At 64.2% G+C, this 22007-nt stretch overlaps 1 protein-coding gene across 1 annotated transcript in view; it reads left to right on the top strand.

Annotated features, from left to right (window-relative positions):
* Positions 1-22007, top strand: part of HSPG2 (heparan sulfate proteoglycan 2) — a gene marked incomplete at both ends in the record, with an annotated part of 53192 nt that overhangs the window by 4343 nt on the left and 26842 nt on the right. Inside the window, 40 exon segments of the mRNA XM_080358788.1 lie at positions 2664-2796; positions 4203-4286; positions 4417-4482; positions 4729-4838; positions 4934-4992; positions 6227-6387; positions 6478-6603; positions 8271-8362; positions 8365-8530; positions 8601-8720; positions 8802-8933; positions 10722-10866; positions 11407-11555; positions 11636-11782; positions 11847-12010; positions 12078-12254; positions 12910-13106; positions 13183-13330; positions 13411-13538; positions 13613-13699; positions 13784-13842; positions 13936-14003; positions 15013-15153; positions 16422-16598; positions 16681-16860; positions 16937-17055; positions 17135-17246; positions 17326-17439; positions 17516-17643; positions 17720-17806; positions 17896-17945; positions 18024-18112; positions 18197-18337; positions 18406-18597; positions 19571-19663; positions 19741-19821; positions 19919-20149; positions 21272-21385; positions 21471-21598; positions 21671-21757. Of these exon segments, the coding sequence (XP_080214914.1) occupies positions 2664-2796; positions 4203-4286; positions 4417-4482; positions 4729-4838; positions 4934-4992; positions 6227-6387; positions 6478-6603; positions 8271-8362; positions 8365-8530; positions 8601-8720; positions 8802-8933; positions 10722-10866; positions 11407-11555; positions 11636-11782; positions 11847-12010; positions 12078-12254; positions 12910-13106; positions 13183-13330; positions 13411-13538; positions 13613-13699; positions 13784-13842; positions 13936-14003; positions 15013-15153; positions 16422-16598; positions 16681-16860; positions 16937-17055; positions 17135-17246; positions 17326-17439; positions 17516-17643; positions 17720-17806; positions 17896-17945; positions 18024-18112; positions 18197-18337; positions 18406-18597; positions 19571-19663; positions 19741-19821; positions 19919-20149; positions 21272-21385; positions 21471-21598; positions 21671-21757 (4982 nt within the window).

Below are 22007 nucleotides of genomic sequence, written 5' to 3'. Positions count from 1 at the left end.
CCATGAGCTCAGTGCAGGTGTGGGGAGAGCAGAGACCCTACCCACTCGTTGCACGTGTGGGGAGTGGGGCTGAGCACCCCCAGCTTGGTGCATGTGTGGGGAGCGAGAACAGAGACCCCACACACTGTACATGTGTGGGGAGGGGGGCAGAGACCCTACACGCTCGTTGCATGTGTGGGGAGTTAGAGCAGAGACCCCGCACACTCAGTGTGTGTGTGTGGGGTGGTGGCAGAGAACCCACATACTCAGTGCATGAGTGGAGAGACCAGAGACCCCATGAGCTCGGTGCATGTGTGGGGAGTGGGCTGACCACCCTCAGCTTGGTGCGTGTGTGGGGAGTGAGAAGAGACCCCATGAGCTCAGTGCAGGTGTGGGGAGAGGGGGCAGAGAACCCACGTGCTCAGTACATGTGTGGGGAGTGGGGCTGAGCACCCCCAGCTTGGTGCATGTGTGGGGAGTGAGAACAGAGACCCCACACACTTGGTACATGTGTGGGGAGAGGGGGCAGAGACCCTACATGCTCATTGCATGTGTGGGGAGTTAGAGCAGTGACCCCATGAGCTCGGTGCAGGTGTGGGGAGAGCAGAGACCCCACGTGCTCGTTGCATGTGTGAGGAGTGGGGCTGAGCACCCTCCGCTTGTTGCATGTGTGGGGAGAAGGGGCAGAGACCCCATGAGCTCAGTGCAGGTGTGGGGAGAGGGGGCAGAGACCCTACCCACTCGTTGCATGTGTGGGGAGTTGGAGCAGAGACCCCACACGCTCAGCACATGTGTGGGGGGTGATGGCAGAGAACCCACATGCTCAGTACATGAGTGAGGAGAGGGGGCACAGACCCCACACGCTCGGTGCATGTGTGGGGAGTGGGGCAGACACCCCACATGTTCAGTGTGTGTGTGGGGAGAGCAGAGACCCCACACGCTCGGTGCACGTGTGGGGAGAAGGGGCACAGCACCCGCGGGCTCCTCCGTGCCTCAGTTTCCCCCCTGCACCCCCGTACTGAGCAGCCGTGGCCGTGCTGGCACCCACGGGGTGCTGCGTCCCCCCCGCCTTGTGTGGGCAAGTGGCCACGTCCCCCCTTGTCCCCCCTTTTTGTCATCCCCCCCCCGCGCACCCGCTTAATCCCCCGGCGTTGTTTGCACAGCAAAGTGCTGCCCCATCGGATTCCTGGGCGCCGCGGGCGCCGGGGCGGGGGGGCACCCAGCGCTGGCACCTCACGGGTGGGGGCACCCACGGGGGGGCACACGCGCGTGTGTGCACGGTCGGGGGTGCAAATGGCACGTGGCGCTGTGGGGGTGCACACACGGGGGCAAGTGCACACTTGGGTGTTGGTTTGTCACTGCACACACGTGTGTGGGTTGTTGCACGTGTGTGCACATAGCGCGGTGCAAATGGGTGTGCGCGGTCACGCGTCGGTGCACACGTGTGGTGGTGCAAATGCGTGTGCACAGCTGCAGGTTGACGCCTGTGGCGACACGTGTGTGCAGAGCCACACGCCGCCGTGCACACACGTCCCCGTGTTGGTGCACACGTGCAGTGGTGCAGACACACGTGCACGGCCGTGTCATTGTGCACACGCATCCTCGTGTTGGTGCACACGTGCAGTGGTGCAGACACACGTGCACGGCCGTGTCATTGTGCACACGCATCCCCGTGTTGGTGCACACGTGCAGTGGTGCAAACACACGTGCACGGCCGTGTCATTGTGCACACGCGTCCTCGTGTTGGTGCACACATGCAGTGGTGCAAACACACGTGTATGACCATGTCATTGTGCACACGCATCCTCATGTTGGTGCAGGAGTGTAGTGGTGTAAATGCATGTGCACAGCCCTGTGTCCGTGTGTGCACGTGTGCCTGTGCGCATATGTAGTAGTGCAAACACATGCTCAGCCACACGCTGCTATGTGTGTCCCTGCATCGGTGCGTGCACATAATGGTGCGAATGTGTGCACACGCATCCCCGGGTCAGTGCACGTGCATAAAGGTGTAAATGTATGTGCACAGCCACGTGTCAGTGTGCACACGCCTCCCTGTGTCTGTGCAGACACGTAATGGTGCAAACGTGTGCACACGCATCCCCGGGTCAGCGCACTTGCACAAATGTGCAAATGTGTGTGCACAGCCATGTGTCAGTGTGCACACACATCCCTGTGTCTGTGCATGCACGTAATGCTGCAAACACTTGTGCACACGCATCCCCGGGTCAGTGCACATGCATAAAGGTGCAAACGCGTTGCACAGCCACGTGTCGGTGTGCACACGCATCCCTGTGTGTGTGCATGCACATGATGGTGTAAACGTGTGTGCAGCCACGTGCCAGCATGCACACATTCCTGTGTTGGTGCACACGTACAATGGTGCACACACACGTGCGCGCAGCCACGTGTCAGCCTGCACATGTGCAGCGTTGCACACGCGTGTGCCCAGCCTGCTCTCCCCCCACCCCGTGTTGCACACGCGTGTGCCCAGCCTGCTCTCCCCCCAGCCCGCGTTGCACACGCGTGTGCGCTGCCGTGGCGCTCAGGAATGCAGGGGGACGATGAGCTCATCCCCGCGGTGACGCCACCGCGCAGCAATGCAGCCCCGGCCCGGCCCCCCGTGTCCCCCCCGCGGTGACGTGGCCGGACACCCAGCGGGGGGGTGACTGGTGTGTCCCCCCCAGGTCACCCGCGGCGCCCGGGGCGTGGCCGAGACCTCCTTCCCCGAGGACACGGTGGCCGATCACGTCGGGGGGACGCGGGGACGCCGCTACTACGCACAGCTCTCCGACGACGAGGACCTGGTGGCATCCGGCGGTGAGTGACACCGTGGGGGGTGTCACCATGGAGGGTGCCACCCTGGGTGCCACGTACGCTGTCCCCATTGCAGATGGCAGCGGGACCGGGTGGCATCTGGTGGGAAGGTGGCGCTGGGTGCCATGAGGAGGGGGGTGTCACCCCTGCGGTCCCCATTGCAGATGCCAGTGGCATCTGGCAGTGAGGTGGCACTAGGTCGGTGGGTGCCACTCTGGATGGGTGTCACCGTGGGGAGTGTCACTATGAGTAGGTGCCACCGTGGGTGGGTGCCCCCGTAGGTGCCACTTGTGCTGTCCCCACTGCAGATGGCAGCGGGACCTGGTGGCATCTGGTGGAAAGGTGGCACCAGGTGTCACAACGGGTAGGTGTCACCATGGGGGTTGCCATCACGGTTGGGTGCCACGCTGGGTGCCACCTCCACTGTCCCCATTGCAGATGGCAGTGGGATCTGGTGGCATCTCTTGGAAAGGTGGCACCGGGTGCCATGAGGGGGTGGGTGTCACCATGGGTGCCACCCCTGCGGTCCCCATTGCAGATGGCAACAGGACATGGTGGCATCTGGCAGTAAGGTGGCACCGGGTGGGTGAGTGTCACCGTGAAGTGGATGTCACTTTGTGTAGCTGTCACCCTGGGTGCCACCCACCCTGTCCCCATTGCAGATGGCAGTGGGATCTGATGGCACCTGGCAGTAAGGTGACACTGTGAAGGTTGGTGTCACCCTGGTGGGTGCCATCATGGTTGGGTACCACTCTGGGTGCCACTCGCACTGTCCCCACTGCAGACAGGAATGAGATTTGGTGACATCCAGCGTTAAGGTGGCACTGGGTGGGTTGGTGACACCGTGGCTGAATGTCACCAGGGGCAAAGTGCCACTCGCACTGTCCCTCGTCCAGATGGCAGTGGGATATGGTGGCATCTGGTGGAAAGGTGGCACTGGGTGCCACTACGGGAAGGTGTCACCATGGGTGGCTGTCACCACGCGTGGGTGCCACCCTGGGGGGTGCCATCATGGCTGGGTGCCACCCTGGGTGCCACTCGCACTGTCCCCATTGCAGATGGCAGTGGCATCTGATAGCATCTGGCAGTAAGGTGACACTGTGAGGGTTGGTGCCACCACGAGTGGCCGTCACCCTGGTTGGTGCCCCCCTGGGTGCTACTTGTACTGTCCCCACTGCAGACAGGAACGAGATTTGGTGACATCCAGTGTTAAGGTGCCACCAGGTGGGTTGGTGCCACCATGAGTAGGTGCCACCATGGGTGCCACTCGCGTTGTCCCTCTTGCAGATGGCAGTGGGACCTGGTGCCATCCAGCCATACGGTGGTACTGGGTGGGTTGGTGCCACCCTGGGTAGATGTCACCATGGGTAGGTGCCACCCTGGTGCCACCCACACTGTCCCCATTGCAGATGGCAGCGGCGAGGATGGCAGCGGTGTCACCTGGCCGCTAGTGACCACCACCCATGTCCCCATCGTCGGGCTGACACCCACTGGTAAGGGGACGCCGTGGGGTGGCCCCTGTCCCCGGGCTGTCCCCTGTCACCGCTCTCAAGCTCTGTCTCCATCCTCCTCTTCCTCCTCTTCTTCTTCCTCCTCCTCCTCCTCTTCCTCCTCGGGGGGCAGCGCCCGGGCCCCCCCCCGCGCCGGCGGGCATGGTGGTGGCCGAGCCCGACGACGACCCCCCGCTCAGTAAGTGACACATTTTGGGGTCCCCCCCCTTTGCCACACCCCCACTTTTCCCCTCTGACTCCTATATATTCCGCCAACCCCAGATATCATCACATCTGGATGGGGGGAGGGGGTGTTGCACATCTGGATGGGGGGCACATCTGGATGCAGGGGGTGGTCACAGAGGGGTATTTTTTGGGGTGCAGATTTCACCCCCTCACCCATTATTAACCCCTGTGCCCCCATTTTTCGCCGTCCCCCCCCCAGTTTATTTCCGCGCGCTGGTGAACTTCACCCGCAGCATCGACTACAGCCGGCAGCTGGAGGACCCCGATTCCGAGGAGTTCCGGGAGATTTCCGAGGCCGTGGTGGATGCGGTAAAGGGGGGGACCCCGGGAAGGGGTGCTGGGGGTGGGGGGCACCCAAGGGTCCATGCTGACCCCCCCATTTTTTGCTGTCCCCCTCCAATCAGCTGGAGTCGGAGTATTACAAGGTGCCTGGGGAGCAGGTGGTCAGCGTGGTCTTCATCAAGTGAGCGGTTTGGGGGGGTCTGGGGGAATTTGGGGGGGGCTTGAGAGGTTTGGGGGTGCAAGGGGAATTGGGAGGGTGGAAGGGTTGGGGTGATGGGGAGTTAGGGGGCACTGGGGAGATTTGGGGGGAAATGGGGGTGCAGGGGAGGTTTGGGGGTGCTGGGGAAGTTTGGGGGCACAAGGAGAATTGGGGTGATTGGGGAAGCCAATAGTGAAGTTTGGGGGGGTTATAGGGGGGTTAGGGGGGCTGAGGGTGCAGGGGGATTCGGGGGAGCTGGGGAGTTTGGGTTGAAGGGTTTAAGGGTGCAGGGGAGGGTTTGGGGGTGCAGGGGAGGTTTGGGGGGGCTGTGGGGAGGTTTTGGGGGTGCTGGGGAGCTTTGGGGGCACAGGGAGAATTGGTGTGATTGGGGAAGCCAATAGTGAAGTTTGGGGGGGCTATAGGGGAGTTAGGGGTGATGGGGAGGTTTGGGGGCACAAGGAGAATTGGGGTGATTGGGAAGGCCAATGGAGAAGTTTGAGGGGCTATAGGGAGGGTAGGGGTGTTGGGGAGGTTTGGGGGTGCTGTGGAGGGGTTGGGGGAGCAGGGGAGGTTTAGGGGGCCTGAGGAGTTTCGGTTGGGGGGTTTAAGGGCGCTGGGGAGGTTTGGGGGTACAGGGGAGTTTTGGGGGTACAGGGAGCATTGGGGAGGCCAATGGAGAAGTTTGGGGGGCTATAGAGGGGTTAGTGGTGGTGAGGAGGTTTGGGGGTGCAGAGAAGTTTGAGGGGGCTGTGGGGAAGATTGGGGTGATGGGAAGAATGGGGTGCAGGGGAGGTTTTGAGGTGCAGGAGATGTTTTGGGAATACAGGGCAGGTTGGGGATACATGTGAGGTTTGGGGGTGCAGGGCAGGTTGAGGATACACATGAGGTTTTGGGGTGCAGGGGAGGTTTTGGGGATACAGGTGAGGTTTTGGGGTGCAGGGGAGGTTTTGGGGTTACAGATGAGGTTTTGGGGTGCAGGGGAGGTTTTGGGGTTACAGGTGAGGTTTTGGGATGCAGGGGGTGTTTTGGGGTGCAGGGAAGGTTGAGGATACACATGAGGTTTTGGGGTGTAGGGAGATTTTAGCGCTGCCAGCAAAATAATTTGTGGGTACAGACCCATCCAGCAATCAACGGGGAGATTTAGGGGTGCAGGGGAAGCTTGGGGTGCACAATAGAGCAATTTTGGGGTGCTGACCCCCCATTTCCCCCCCCCCAGAGAGGTGGACGGCGACGTGTTCGTGGAGCTGGACGTGGGCTCGGAGGGGAACGGGGACGCGGCGCAGCTGGGGGGGGTCCTGCGGGACCTGCTGGCCGGGGGCTCCATCGCCTCCTACCACACGTCCCCCCTGGGCTTCCAGTTCCGCCACCTGGGGGCTGGTGAGCACGGGGGCGGGGAATGGGGGTCCAGGGGGGTCTGGGGGAGTTGGGGGGCTCGGAGCACCCCATGGACCCCATCGCCTGTCACAGTGACCCCCCGCCCGCGCGCCTGCACCCCCCTGGAGTTCCGCTGCGGCAGCGGCGAGTGCGTCGCCAGCGAGTACCGGTGCGACCGGCGGCACGACTGCCGCGACGGCTCCGACGAGATGGGCTGCGGTGAGACCCCAGAGAGCCCACAGAGCCCCCCTGCGCCCCCAAAAAACACCCTGCACCCCAGAGCCCCCCTGCGCCACCAGAACCCCTCTGGACTCCCAGAACTCCGCTGCACCCCTGTTTCTCCCCATAGCCCCCCCCCCACACTCTCCTTTCCCCTGTAACTGCCCCCTGCACCCCCACAACCCCCATTTCCCCCCATAACCCCCCTGCACCCCCATATTGCCCCTTTGAACCCCCATTTCCCCCCATGGCCCCTCGCAACCCCCATTTCACTCCCATAACCCCCCTGCACCCCATTCCCCCCATAGACTCCCCTTGCACCCCCATAGCCCCCCACATCCCCCTGCACCCCTATTTCCCCCCATAAGTACCCCTGCACCCCCACATTGCCCCTTTGAACCCCCATTTCCCCCCATGGCCCCTCGCAACCCCCATTTCACTCCCATAACCCCCCTGCACCCCATTCCCCCCATAGACTCCCCCTGCACCCCCATAGCCCCCCACATCCCCCTGCACCCCTATTTCCCCCCATAAGTACCCCTGCACCCCCACATTGCCCCTTTGAACCCCCATTTCCCCCCATGGCCCCTCGCAACCCCCATTTCACTCCCATAACCCCCCTGCACCCCATTCCCCCCATAGACTCCCCCTGCACCCCCATAGCCCCCCACATCCCCCTGCACCCCTATTTCCCCCCATAAGTACCCCTGCACCCCCACATTGCCCCCTTGGACCCCCATTTCCCCCCATAAACCCCCTGCACCCCCACATTGCCCCTTTGAACCCCCATTTCCCCCCATGGCCCCTTGCAACCCCCATTTCACTCCCATAACCCCTCTGCACCCCGTTCCCCCCATAGACTCCCCCTGCACTCCCATAACCCCCCACATCCCCCTGCACCCCCATTTCCCCCCATAAGTCCCCCTGCACCCCCATATTGCCCCCTCACACCCCCATTTCCCCCAATAAACCCCCTGCACCCCCATATCGCCCCCTTGGACCCCCATTTCCCCCCATGGCCCCTCGCAACCCCCATTTCACTCCGATAACCCCCTTGCACCCCATTCCCCCATAGACTCCCCCTGCACCCCCATAGCCCCCCACATCCCCCTGCACCCCAGATTGCCCCCTCACACCCCCATTTCACCCCATAACCCCCCTGCACGCCATTCCCCCATAGACTCCCCCCGCACCCTCATTTCCCCCCATATCCCCCCCTGCAACCCCATATCACCTCTTTGCACCCCCATTTCCCCCCCATAGTCCCCCATAACCCCCTACACCCCACAACCCCCTGCACCCCCATATCCCTCCCACACGCCCATTTCCTCCCATAAACCCCCCTCTCACCCCATTTCCCCCCTATTTCCCCATAACCCCCCCCTAGACCCCCACAACCCCCATTTCCCCCCTTAACTCCCCTGCACCCCCATATCGCCCCCTCACACCCCCATAGCCCCCGCATAGCCTCCCAAACCCTCATTTCACTCCCATAACCCCCTTGCACCCCATTCCCCCCATAGACTCCCCCTGCACCCCAATTTCCCCCATAGCCCTCCCATAACCCCCCCCTACACCCCCACAACCCCCATTACCCCCATTACCCCCCTGCACCCCATATCCCTCTCTTGTACCCCATATCCCCCATAACCCCCCGATCCCCGCAGACCCCTCCACGCGGGCGCCCGCCACCACCACCCGTCCCGCCGCCACCACCCGCCCGCTCAGCACCGTCACCGCCGCCACCACCCCCCCGCCGCCCCCCGCCGCCCCCACACCCCCCGTCCCCCAAAACCCGCCGTGCCGGGGGGGTACAGCGGGTGCCAGGCGGGCGAAGCCGCCTGTGCCGACGGGCGCTGCGTCCCCCGCGACTACGTGTGCGACGGGGAGCCCGACTGCGCCGACGGCAGCGACGAGGAGGCGTGCGGTGAGTTTGGGGGGGACGCTTGGGGTGTCGGGGGTCACCCTGTGGGTGCTGACCCCCCCATGTCACCCAGGGACCCCCTCGCCCTGCGAACCCAACGAGTTCAAGTGCGCCAACGGGCACTGCGCCCTCAAGCTCTGGCGCTGCGACGGCGAGAACGACTGCGGCGACGGCTCCGACGAGAGCGGCTGCCGTGAGTTGGGGACACGCGGGCTTGGGGACACGCACGGGGATGCGCTCCCCGGTTGACCGCATGGCGCTGTCACCGCTGCAGCCACCAAAGCGCCCGGCGCGGCGTGCGGGCCGGCGGAGTTTCGGTGCGTGGCCAGCGGGACCTGCATCCGCGCCAGCTACCAGTGCGACCGCGAGCCCGACTGCCCCGACCGCTCCGACGAGGTCGGCTGCGGTGAGTGACACCGGGAGGGGACAGCGCTGCCGGGGGGGTGACAGCTTGGCCAGTGCGGGGGACGTGGTGCCGGTGCTGGGGGGGCGGTGCCTGAGCTGTGCTGGGGATGTGGTGGCACCGGGCTGGGGACACTGTGCCCGAGCTTTGCCAGGGACCCTGTGCAATGGCATCAGGCTGGGGACACTGCACCCAGGGACCCTGTGACATGGTACTGGGCTGGGGACACTGCTTGGGGACCCTGTGGCATGGCACTAGGCTGGGGACACTGTGCCCAACCTGTGCAAGGGACCCCCAGGGCTGCCAGGGACCCTGTGCCATGACACCAGGCTGGGGACACTGTGCCTGGGGATGCTGTTATGCTATTGGGCTGGGACACTGTGTCATGGCACCAGGCTGGGGACATTGTTGTGGTGGTGTGCCAGGATGCTGCATCCACGGGCTGGGAACACTGTGCCTGGGGATGCTGTTGTGGTACTGGGCTGGGGACACTGTGTCATGGCACCAGGTTGGGGACTCTGTGCCATGGCACTGTGCGGGGTACGGCACTGGGGACCCTGTCCCTGAGACACGTTGGGGACCTGGTGCTGGTGACCCTGTCCCCAAGCAGTGCCACACTGGGGAGGCCGTGCCACAGCAGCGTGCTGGGTGCCACCATCCCCAAGCTGCTCCTGGTGACCCTGTCCCCAAGCCAGGGTGGGGACCCAGTACTAGTGCCCCTGTCCCTGAGCAGTGCCCCACTGGTGACACTGTCCCCTAGCAGGCTGGGGACCAAGTGCTGGTGCCCCAGTCCCTACGGTGCTGGTGGGGCAGGTGGTGACAGAGGGGTGCGGGCAGTATCCCCACTGGTGGTGACAGTGACAATGTTGGTGACACGGGGGGGCGGGCAGTGCCCCCGCAGGTGGTGACAGTGACAATGTTGGTGACAGGGGGGTGCGGGCAGTATCCCCACTGGTGGTGACAGTGACAATGTAGGTGACACGGGGGTGCGGGCAGTGCCCCCGCAGATGGTGACGGTGACAATGTTGGTGACACGGGGGGGCGGGCAGTGCCCCCGCAGATGGTGACGGTGACAATGTTGGTGACACGGGGGGGCGGGCAGTGCCCCCGCAGATGGTGACGGTGACAATATTGGTGACACGGGGGGGCGGGCAGTGCCCCCACTGGTGGTGACGTTGACAGTGTTGGTGACATGGGGGTGCGGGCAGTGCCCCCACTGGTGGTGATGGTGACAGTGTTGGTGACACGGGGGTGCGGGCAGTGCCCCCACTGGTGGTGATGGTGACAGTGTTGGTGACACGGGGGCGCGGGCAGTGTCCCCACTGGTGGTGACGGTGACAATGTAGGTGACACGGGGGTGCGGGCAGTGCCCCCACAGATGGTGACGGTGACAATGTTGGTGACACGGGGGTGCGGGCAGTGCCCCCACTGGTGGTGACGGTGACAATGTTGGTGACACGGGGGGGCGGGCAGTGTCCCCACTGGTGGTGATGGTGACAATGTTGGTGACACGGGGGTGCGGGCAGTGCCCCCGCAGATGGTGACGGTGACAATGTTGGTGACACGGGGGGGCGGGCAGTGCCCCCACTGGTGGTGATGGTGACAGTGTTGGTGACAAGGGGGGGCGGGCAGTGCCCCCACTGGTGGTGATGGTGACAGTGTTGGTGACATGGGGGTGCAGGCAGTGTCCCCACTGGTGGTGACGATGACAATGTAGGTGACATGAGGGTGCGCGCAGTGTCCCCACTGGTGATGACGGTGACAGTGTTGGTGACACGGGGGGGCGGGCAGTGCCCCCGCAGGTGGTGACGCTCCCGCGGGAGTCCGTGCGGGCGGTGCCGGGACAGACTGTCACCTTCACCTGCGTGGCCACCGGTGTCCCCACCCCCATCATCACCTGGCGCCTCAACTGGGGCCACACCCCCAGCAGCCACAGGTGGGCGGGGCTTCCGTGGGCGGGGCCCGGTGGGCGGGGCGTAAGGGGCACTGTCTAAGGGGATTGGTCGGCAGGGGCAAGGGCAGTCAGCTGTGGGGTTCGGTGGGAGGGACTTGGAGGAGGGGGTGGGGCTTATGATGGGAGGGGCTTATCATTAAGGAGGGGCTTGTGATTGGGGTGTGGTCTGTGGTGGGCGGGGCTTGTGCTTTAGGGCTGAGGTGGTGGGAGGGGCTTGTGCTTTGGGGGTGGGGTCTCTGGTAGTGGGAGGGGCTTAAAGGCGGGGCAGTGCTTGTAATTGGGGCGGGGCCTGAAGTGGTGGGCGGAGCCAAGGGCCAACCGGGCTCTGGATGGGGCTACACGGTAGGCGGGGCTTGAAGGGGGCGGGACTTGTAGTTGGGGCGGAGCTTGAGTTGGGGGCGGGGCCTGGGTGTGAGCAGGGGGGGCAGCAGGGCTGTGCTCCCCCCGGGGTCTGGTGCTGGTTTCGGGTGCTGGTGCTGGTTTCGGGTGCTGGGTGTGCCGGGTGCCAAGGGTGCTGTGCAGGGTGTCGATCGTGAGCGAGGCCGGGCAGGGGACACTGACCATCCGGGACGTGAAAGAAGCCGACCAAGGCGCCTACACCTGCGAGGCCATCAACAACCTGGGCATGGTGTTCGGCATCCCCGACAGCATCCTCACCGTCAGCCGCCCCGGTGAGCGTCCCTCCGCTGTCCCCTCCCCAGCCCGCCCCCCTGGCCGAGGCGCCGTCCCCGTCACCCGCTGTCCCCTGCAGGGCCGTGCCCCGAGGGCCACTTCCAGGTGACGGGGACATCCCGCTGCCGGCCCTGCTTCTGCTTCGGCGTCACCACCTCCTGCCGCGCCACCGCCCGGCGCCGCCACCGCCTGCACCTGCGCTTCGACCGCCCCGACGACTTCAAGGGTGAGTCTTGGGGACAAGGGGCGGGGGACACGGGGCACGGCGGGGACTGAGCGTGTCCTCGCAGGTGTCAACGTGACGGTGCTGGCGGCGCCGTCCTTGCCGGTGCTCTCGGCCACCCAGCTGCACGTGGACGCGGGCGCCGAGGAATTCCAGCTCCTGGACCTGTCCCGACGCTTCCTGGCGCTCGACGCCTTCTGGGCACTGCCTGACACCTTCCTTGGGGACAAGGTGACAACGGGGGGGACAAGGGGCTGGGGACAGCGGTGGCGCGGGCGCTGACGTCCCGCTGGTGCAGGTGGATGCCTACGGGGGAGCGCTGAGCTACGGCGTACGGTACCGGCTGGGGAGGGGCCCCCCCGAGCCCACCAGCCACCCCGACGTGGTGCTGCGGGGACACGGGCGGCAGCTGCGGGCGCGCGCCGGGGCCACCCAGCCCGATGTCCCCAACCGGAGACACCTGCCCCTCACCGAGGTGGGTGGGAGGTGGAGGGGGGTGGTGATGGTTGGGGGTGATGATGGTGGGAGGATGATGGGGTGTGATGATGGTGATGCTGGTGCCAAATGGTTGATGATGATGATGGTGGGAGGGCGATGGTGTGGGGCGTGATGGTGGCTCTGGTGCCAGATGAGTGATGATGGGGGGTGGCGGGGGAGGGATCATGTTGGTGCTGGTGCCAAATGGTTTATGATGATGGTGGTGGGGTGATGGGGGAGGTTATAGGGGGGTGATGGTGGGTGGCAATGATAGGGGGGTCATGGTGATTCTGGCACCAAATGGGGGATGGTGATGGTGATTCTGGTGTCGGGTGGGTGATGATGATGATGGTGGGTGATGATGATGGTGATGGTGGGCAGGGGTGACCATGATGGGGTGGGGGCGGTGGTGGTGCTGGCGCCAAATGGGTGATGATGATGGTGGGTGATGTTGGGGGGGTGTGGGTGTGTGATGGGGGTGTGGGGGTGATGGTGGGTGATGATGATGGTGATGACGATGGTGGTGGGTGCGATGCTGCTGGTGGCAGGTGGGCGATGATGGTGGTGCCGGGAGAGTGACACTAGTGTTGTTGGTGAGCGGGTGATGCCAGCGCTGGCACCCCTGGGTGACACGCGTGTCACCGCACCTGCAGGAACACTGGGAGGACGAGGCGGGGAACCCGGTGAGCCGGGAACTGCTGCTGCTGGTGCTGCAGGGGCTGGAGGGCATTTTCATCCACGCCGTGTACGACGGGCGCATGGCCAGCGTGGGGCTCAGCGACGTGGCCATGGACGTCACCAGCCCCGGTGACACCGGCCTGGGACTGGCCGGGGACGTTGAGGAGTGCAGGTGACCGCTGGTGGTGAGGTGGTGGGTTTGGTGCCACCGCCATGGCGATGCCACCGTCACGCTGCTGTGTCCCCAGGTGCCCCGTGGGCTACGCGGGGCTGTCGTGCCAGCGCTGCGCTGCCCGCTTCGAGCGGGTGACAGGGGGACCCTACTTGGGGACTTGCTCCGGTTGCGGCTGCCACGGCCACTCCAGCACCTGCGACCCTGTTTTTGGGCACTGCCTGGTAAGGAAGAGGGGTGACAGAGTGACAGGGGGACATGGTGGGGTGTCACCACCCTCCCATGTCACACGTGTCCCCCCCAGAACTGCCAGCACAACACGGAGGGTCCCCAATGCGAGAAATGCAAATCCGGCTTCTTCGGTGATGCCACCAAGGGCACGGCCACCGCCTGTCACCCGTGTCCCTGTCCCTACACTGAGCCAAGCCGCAGGTGGGTGCCAACCCCAGGAGACCCCCCCCAGTGAAATGTCCCCTTCCCGGTGTCACCGTCACCGTCACCCGCAGGTTTTCGGAGTCGTGCTTTATGGACACGGACGGCCAGGCCACCTGCGATGCCTGCGCACCCGGTTACGCCGGCCGGCGCTGCGAGAGGTGGGTGGGGGTCCCTGTGGTGGAGAGGGGTCCCCATAACCCCCCCACCCGACACCCCCCACCCACCACCCTCTGCCCCCATAGGTGCGCCCCGGGCTATGAGGGTGACCCCATCCAGCCGGGTGGCAAGTGCACCCCCATCGGTGAGTGCTGGGGGCTGCTTGTGGGGTCCCCCGCACCCATGGGTGCCACCCCCCACCCATGGGTGCCCCCACCCTCACTCTCACTGCCCGCAGGCCAGGAGCTGGTCAAGTGCGATGCGCGGGGGGGCAAGGATGGAGCTGGTGGCACCTGCAGCTGCAAGGTGGGGACAGGGACCCTGGGGGGCGGGCTGGGTGCTCCCATCCCCCACCACACCCTGTGCAATCCCATATAGCACCCAGTGTGACCCCCCTGTAGCACCCAGTGGGGTCCCCAGTCTCATCCCCGCTATTCTGAGCACGCCCCTTGTGGCACCCAGTCCCATCCCCATAGCCAGTGTTATCCACTGTACCACCCAGTCTGCCCCCCCAGCACCCATTCCAACCCCCATAGCACCCAGCCCAATCCCTGGGGCACCCAGTGGGTTCCCCTATAGAACCCAGTCTGGTTCCCCTGCCAGCACCCAGTCCCACCCCCATGGTACCCAGTCCCATCCCTGGGGCACCCATTCCAATCCCCCCAGCACCCATTCCAAACCCTGTAGCACCCCATTTGATCCCTATGGGACCCAGTCCAATCCACAGCACCCATTCCAACCCCCCCATCACCCAGTCCCACCCCCATAGCACCCAGTCTGTTCCCATAGCACCCAGTCCAATCTCTGGGGCACCCAGTGGGATCCCCTATAGCACCCAGTTGGGTTCCTTCCCAGCACCCAGTCCCACCTAGTCTCACCCCCTGGCACCCAGTCTGACCCCCCCAGCACTCATTCCAGTCCCCCATAGCACCCAGTCTGTCCCCATAGCACCCAGTCCAAAACCTGGGGCACCCAGTGGGATCCCCTATAGCACCCAGTGTGCCTCCCCAGCACTCATTCCAGTCTCCCATAGCACCCAGTCTGCCCTCTTAACACCCAGTCCAATCCCTGGGACATCCAGTGGGTTTCCCTATAGTACCCAGTCCAGTATCCTCCCAGCACCCATGCCAACCCTCCATAGCACCCATTCCAGTCTCCCATAGCACCCAGTCCAGCCCCCATCACCCACCCCCCACCCCAATTTCCACTCCGCAGCAGACCCCACCCCACAGCACCCCCCACCCCAGCCCCCCATTTCCCAGCCCCCAGCTGCTCCCACCCCCCTCCTTGGGCACCCACCCTCCTGTCCCCGCAGCCCAACGTGCGGGGCCGGCTCTGCGACTCCTGCGCCGCCGGCACCTTCCACCTGAGCGCGGCCAACCCCGAGGGCTGCCTGCCCTGCTTCTGCATGGGCGTCTCGCGGCACTGCGCCAGCTCCGCCTGGAGCCGCCACCAGGTACCCATGCCAGGCCATGTCGTGCCGTGTTGCACCATCTTATGTCATGTTTTGCCACGCCATGCCAGTCTATGTCATACCAAGCCATGCTGTGCCATGCCGTGCTATCCTGTGCCATGTTGCGCCATCCTATGTCATGTTTTGCCACGCCATGCCAATCTATGTCACATCAAGCCATGCTGTGCCATGCCGTGCTATCCTGTGCCATGTTGCGCCATCCTATGTCATTTTTTGCCACACCATGCCAATCTATGTCACGTCAAGCTGTGCTGTGCCATGCCGTGCTATCCTGTGCCGTGTTGTGCCATCCTATGTCACGCCGAGCCACATCATGCCGTGCCACGTTGTGCCATTGTGTACCATGGCTTGCTGCGTTGTGCCATGTATTGCCATGCTGTGCCATTCCATTATGTGCCATTATGTGACATCACATGCCACATCTTGCCATACTGTGCCATTGTATGCCATGTTATGCCAAGCTGAGCCTTGCCATGCTATGTCGTGTCAAGCCATGTCATCTGGACCCTGCCATGTTGTGCCATTGTGTGCCATGTCTTGCCACATCTTGCTATGTCATGCCGCGCCATTATATGCCATCATGTGCCATGTCTTGCCATGCCATGTCGTGCCATTGTGTGCCATGTCTTGCCACATCTTGCTATGTCATGCCGCGCCATTATATGCCATCATGTGCCATGTCTTGCCATGCCATGTCATGCCATTGTGTGCTATGTCTTGCCACATCTTGCTATGTCATGCCGCGCCATTATATGCCATCATGTGCCATGTCTTGCCATGCCATGTCATGCCATAACATGTCAGGCCATGCCATACCATGTCAGGCCATGCCATATCGTGCCACATTGTGCCATGTCTTGCCATGCTGTGCCATGCAGCGCTACGTCATGCTGTCATGTCCTGCCATGCTGTCCCATACGGTGTCTTGCCATGCCATTTTATGCCACACTGTAACATGCCATGCCGTGTAGTGCCATGTTGTGCCATGTCACATTGTCCTGTGCCATGTCATGCAGTGGCATGCCATGCCATGGAGTCATGTAGTACCATGTTGTGCCGTGTCATGTAGTGCCACATTACGCCATGTCTTGCTGCGCCATGCCATGCCGTGTTGTGCCATGCCATATAACGCCATTCTGTGCTGTGTCACATTGTCCTGTGTCATGTCACATGTTGGTATGCCATGGCGTGATGTGCTGTGGTGTGATGTGCCACGCCGTGCCCACCAAACCCCTTCCCTGTCCCCACAGGTGACACTCACGGCCGAGGAGTCCCCTCTGCTCAGCCTGGCCAACCTGGCCGGCACCCGCACGGTGGGCGAGGGCACCCGCTTCTCCTCGCCGCGGGAGCTGCTCTTCACCGCCTTCCACACGCTGCCCCGCGACGTCTACTACTGGGTGCTGCCCGCGCCCTTCGCCGGGGACAAGGTGCCGGCAGCGCTGGGGACACCTCGGGGACAAACCATCCGTCCCCAAGCCTGGCTGAGCCTCACCAAATCCCGCCCCGCAGGTGACATCGTACGGCGGCGAGCTGCGGTACACGGTGACGCACCGGGCACCGGCGAGCGCCCAAGCGCTGCCGCGCCAGCCCGACGTGCTGCTGCAGGGCAACGGCATCCTCCTGGAGCACTTCTCCGACACCAGCCCCCCCGCCGGCGTCCCCACCGCTGTCACCGTGCCCTTCCGCGAGGTGAGGAGCGGCGGGGGTGTCCCCCACCCTGGGGTGGGGTCGGGGACGCGGTGTCACCCACCGGTTGTGGCCGCAGCGTGCCTGGCGCCGGGCGGACGGGCGCGACGCCACCCGCGAGCATCTCCTGATGGCGCTGGCCGACGTGGACCTCTTCATGATCCGGGCGTCCTACTCGGATCACCAGGAGGAGAGCAGGTATGGGGGATAGGGGGACACTGGGGACATGGGGACAGGGGCAGGGAGGGCGGTGGGGACGTCCCCTCTCGCCCCGCAGGCTGGCCGATGTCACCCTGGATGTGGCGGTGCCACACGCCACCGGCCGCCCACCAGCACTGGAGGTGGAGGATTGTGCCTGTCCCGCTGGGTACCGCGGAGCCTCCTGCCAGGTGAGCCCCTCGCTGTCCCCTCCCCAGGGCCCTGGGGACACTGAGCGGTGGCCCACTTGTCCCCGTGTCCCCCCTGTAGGACTGTGACACCGGCTACACGCGCAGCACCGCCGGGCTCTACCTGGGCACCTGTGAGCCCTGCCAGTGCCACGGCCACGCCAGTGAGTGCCACCCCGAGACCGGCGTCTGCCAGGTGAGCTGGGGACACTGGGGACGCCCTGGTGACACCCATGGCAATGCCGCCGACGCCGTCACCCCCTCCTTCACAGGGCTGCCGGGATCACACAGAGGGTGACCAATGTGACAAGTGCCAACCCGGCTACTACGGTGATGCCACCCGTGGCACCCCGGGTGACTGCCAGCCCTGTCCCTGCCATGGACCCCCCAGTGACATCCAGTAGGTGCCCCCCCAGCCCCTGCCATGTCCTTGGGTACACGGGCTGGGGGTTACCCGTTCCCTTGTCCCCTTGCAGGGTGACCAAGAGCTGCTTCGAGGACAGTGACGGGCAGCCCACCTGCAGCGCCTGCGCCCCGGGACACAGCGGGCGCCTCTGCGAGAGGTACCGGGGGGCACCGGGGTGGGGGGGGCGGTGAGTTTTGGGGTGTGTCCCCCCTCCTCATGGGCTTTTTGTGGTGTCCCCACGCACAGGTGCGCACCTGGGTACGTGGGGGACCCGCTGCGGGGGGAGCCGTGCCGAGGTGAGTGTCACGGGGAGGGGACAAGGGGGTGTCCCCACACTGCCGGGGGTTGTGTGTGACCAGTGTCCCCCCACCCAGCACCGGGTGTCCCCACCGGCCAGTGCCAGTGCGACCCGCGCGGCAGCGTCGGTGACGGCTGTGACGCCGACGGGCGGTGCCGCTGCAAGGTGAGCCCTGTCCCTGCCACCCAAACCCTGCCAGAGCGGGTGACGGGGCCATGTCACCCACCCTGTTTCCTCCCGCTCAAAAAGGCCAACGTGGAGGGTCCCCAATGTGCCACCTGCCGTCCCCACCACTTCCACCTGAGCGCCGGCGAGGCGGGCGGCTGCCTGCCCTGCTTCTGCATGGGCATCGTCCAGCACTGCGCCAGCGCCGCCCGCGCCCGCGCCACCGTGAGTGTCCCCCACGTCCCCGCGCTGTCCCCACCCGTCCCCACCCTGCTCACCGCGTCCCCCCGCAGGTGCGCACGCCCTTCGCCCCCGGGGACGCCCAGGGCTTCGCGCTGGTGAACCGGCAGCGCAGCACCCGCGTGGGCAGCGGCTTCGCCGTGGAGCCGGGCTCCCCCCAGCCCCGCCTGAGCTACAACCGCTTCGGGGACCTGCCCCCCGACTCCTACTACTGGCAGCTGCCGCCCCCCTACCAGGGGGACAAGGTAACGGGGGTGTCCCCGTCCCCCCTTCCCAGGGACAGGGGTGCCTGTGGGGGCTCCCAGCCCAGTGGCTGCACCCAATGTCCAGGGGCACCTCTGGGTGCTGCCCCACAGGAGGTGGGGACAACCTCCCCATCACCTGCCTTTCCTTTCTTCCCTTCTTCCCTTCTTCCCTTCTTCCCTTCTTTCCGTCTTCCCGTCTTCCCTTTTCATCTTCCATTTTTCATCTTTTGCCTTTCCCACCTTTCCCCCCTTTTCCTTTTTTCCCCCTTTTTTCCTCCCTTCCCCTCTTTCCTCTTCCCTTTTTCTTTTTTCTCTCTCCTCTCTCTTTTCTTTTCCTTTTTCCATCCCAACCCCATCCTATTCCCCTTCCCCATCCCTATTCTTGTCCTATTCCCCTTCCCCATCCCCATTCTTGTCCTATTCCCGCCCCCTTCCTCCTCCCATCCCCATCCCAATCCCTCTCCCACCCTGTCCCATCCTCTTCCTCTTCCCTTGCACTTTCCCCATCCCATCCCATCCCATCCCATTCCCATCCTATTCCCATCCCATCCCATCCCATCATCCCCATCCCCATCCCATCATCCCCATCCCATCACCCCCATCCCATCCCATCACCCCCATCCCATCCCATCACCCCCATCCCATATCATCCCATCCCCATCCCATTTCATCCCATCCCCATCCCATCCCATCTCATCATCCCCATCCCATCTCATCATCCCCATCCCATCTCATCATCCCCATCCCATCATCCCCATCCCGTCATCCCAATCCCATCCCATCATCCCCATCCCCATCCCATCCCATCACCCCCATCCCATCACCCCCATCCTGTCACCCCCATCGTATCCCCATCCCTGTCCCTTTCCCTTTCCCATCCTCTTCCCCATCCCATCCCTGGTCACATCCCCATCTTCTTCCTTTCTCTTCCTTTTCCCTGTCCCCATCCTGTCCCCATCCCATCCCCACACAGGTGGGCTCCTACGGCGGGCGCCTCCGCTACACGCTGACCTACACCCCGGGCGGGCAGGGAGCCCCCCTGCCTGACGCCGACATCCAGATCACGGTACAGGGGTGCTGGGGTGGGGGTGGGGGGGTGACATGGTGACACCAGGACCCCCCCTTGACCCCCCATATCCACAGGGCAACGACATCACACTGGTGGCGTACCAGCCCGACCTGCCCCCGCGCACCCCCCAGGCCTTCGAGATCATTTTTCGGGAGGTAAGAAGATGTTGGTGGCTTTTGTCCCCAATGTCCCTTGTCCCCACGGTGCCCCAAGCCGCTGTGCCCCCCCTTTGACCCCCTCCTCTGCCTGCAGCAATACTGGCAGCGGCCGGACGGGCAGCCGGCGACGCGGGAGCATCTCATGATGGCTTTGGCCGACCTGGACGAGATCCTCATCCGAGCCACCTACTCCACCAGCACGGCCGCCGCCAGCATCGCCGATGTCACCATGGAGGTGGCCATGCCCCCCCAGCCCGGCCTGCCCCCCGCCCCCGAGGTGGAGGAATGTCGCTGCCCCCCTGGGTACCAGGGACTGTCCTGCCAGGTGAGCCCCAGCATCACCCCAACATCACCCCAATGTCACCCCTGCGTCACCCCCATCAGCCCCATATCACTCCTAGTATCACCCCAGCATCACCCACAACATCACCCCCATAATCACCCCAGCATCACCCTCAGCATCACCCCTGCATCACCCCAACATCACTCCCAAAATCACCCTCAATATCACCCCGACTTCGCCCCGACTTCACCCCAACATCACCCCAGTGTCACACCCAGTATTACCCCAGTATCACCCAGCATGACCCCCACATCATGCCCAGCATCACCCCCATATCACCCCCCCAGCACCACCCCCAGCACCACCCCAACATCACTCCCAGCATCACCCCAGCATCACCCCCGTATCACCCCCCAGCACCACCCCCAGCACCACCCCAGCATCACCCCAGCATCACCCCAGCATCACCCCAGCATCACCCCCATATCACCCCCCAGCACCACCCCCAGCACCACCCCAATATCACTCCCAGCATCACCCCAGCATCATCCCCATATCACCCCCCAGCACCACCCCCAGCACCACCCCAACATCACTCCCAACATCACCCCAGCACCACCCCCAACATCACTCCCAGCATCACCCCCATATCACCCCCCAGCACCGCCCCCAGCACCACCCCAGCATCACCCCAGCATCACCCCAGCATCACCCCCATATCACCCCCCAGCACCACCCCCAGCACCACCCCAATATCACTCCCAGCATCACCCCAGCATCACCCCCATATCACCCCCCAGCACCACCCCCAGCACCACCCCAGCATCACCCCAGCATCACCCCAGCATCACCCCCATATCACCCCCCAGCACCACCCCCAGCACCACCCCAATATCACTCCCAGCATCACCCCAGCATCACCCCCATATCACCCCCCAGCACCACCCCCAGCACCACCCCAACATCACTCCCAACATCACCCCAGCACCACCCCCAACGTCACTCCCAGCATCACCCCCATATCACCCCCCAGCACCACCCCCAGCACCACCCCAACATCACTCCCAGCATCACCCCCAGTATTACCCCCAGTATCACCCCCCTTCCCAGGGATATTTAGGGGGGCTCACAGCTCTGAACCCCACATTTCTGTTTCCCCGGCAGGACTGTGCCCCCGGTTACACGCGCACCGGGGGGGGGCTGTACCTGGGGCACTGCGAGCTCTGCGAGTGCAACGGCCACTCTGAGAGCTGCCACCCCGAGAGCGGCGCCTGCTCCGTGAGTCCTTCCATCCGCATTAACTGGGGGGGCTGAGTGTCTATCACACGTGTGCCCCCCCAAATATTTGTGTGTCCCCCCCCAGGGATGCCTGCACAACACAGCGGGGGATTTCTGTGACCAATGTGCCCCTGGTTTCTATGGGGACGCCACTGCTGGGACCCCCGAGGACTGCCAGCCCTGCGCCTGTCCCCTCCCGTTCCCCGAAAACCAGTGAGTGCCGGTGCTGGGGCGGGGGGTGCTGGGGAGGGGACGCGCCCCCACCTCTCCCTGTGTCCCCCACAGGTTCTCCAGGACGTGTGAGAGTCTGGGAGGCGGCGGGTACCGCTGCACTGCCTGCGAGCCGGGCTACGCCGGGCAGTACTGCGAGCGGTGAGGGGCTGTGGCACCCCACACACACCCACCCCCTTGTAGTCACCCCCGTATAGTCGCCCTGATATACCTACCCACATATACCCTCCCCAATATACCCACCCTGATATACTAGCCTTGATATACCACCCTCCATATACTCATCCTGATATACCATCCCCCCATATACTCATCCTGATATACCACCCCCCACATACCCACCCTGATATACCATCCCCCCATATACTCACCCTGGTATAGCCACCCCGAT

Source organism: Nesoenas mayeri (genome assembly GCF_963082525.1).
Source record: "Nesoenas mayeri genome assembly, chromosome: 24".
Classification (NCBI taxonomy): Eukaryota; Metazoa; Chordata; class Aves; order Columbiformes; family Columbidae; genus Nesoenas; species Nesoenas mayeri.
The sequence above is the reverse complement of the archived record's forward strand: the minus strand, read 5'-3'. Positions and strand labels throughout refer to the sequence as shown.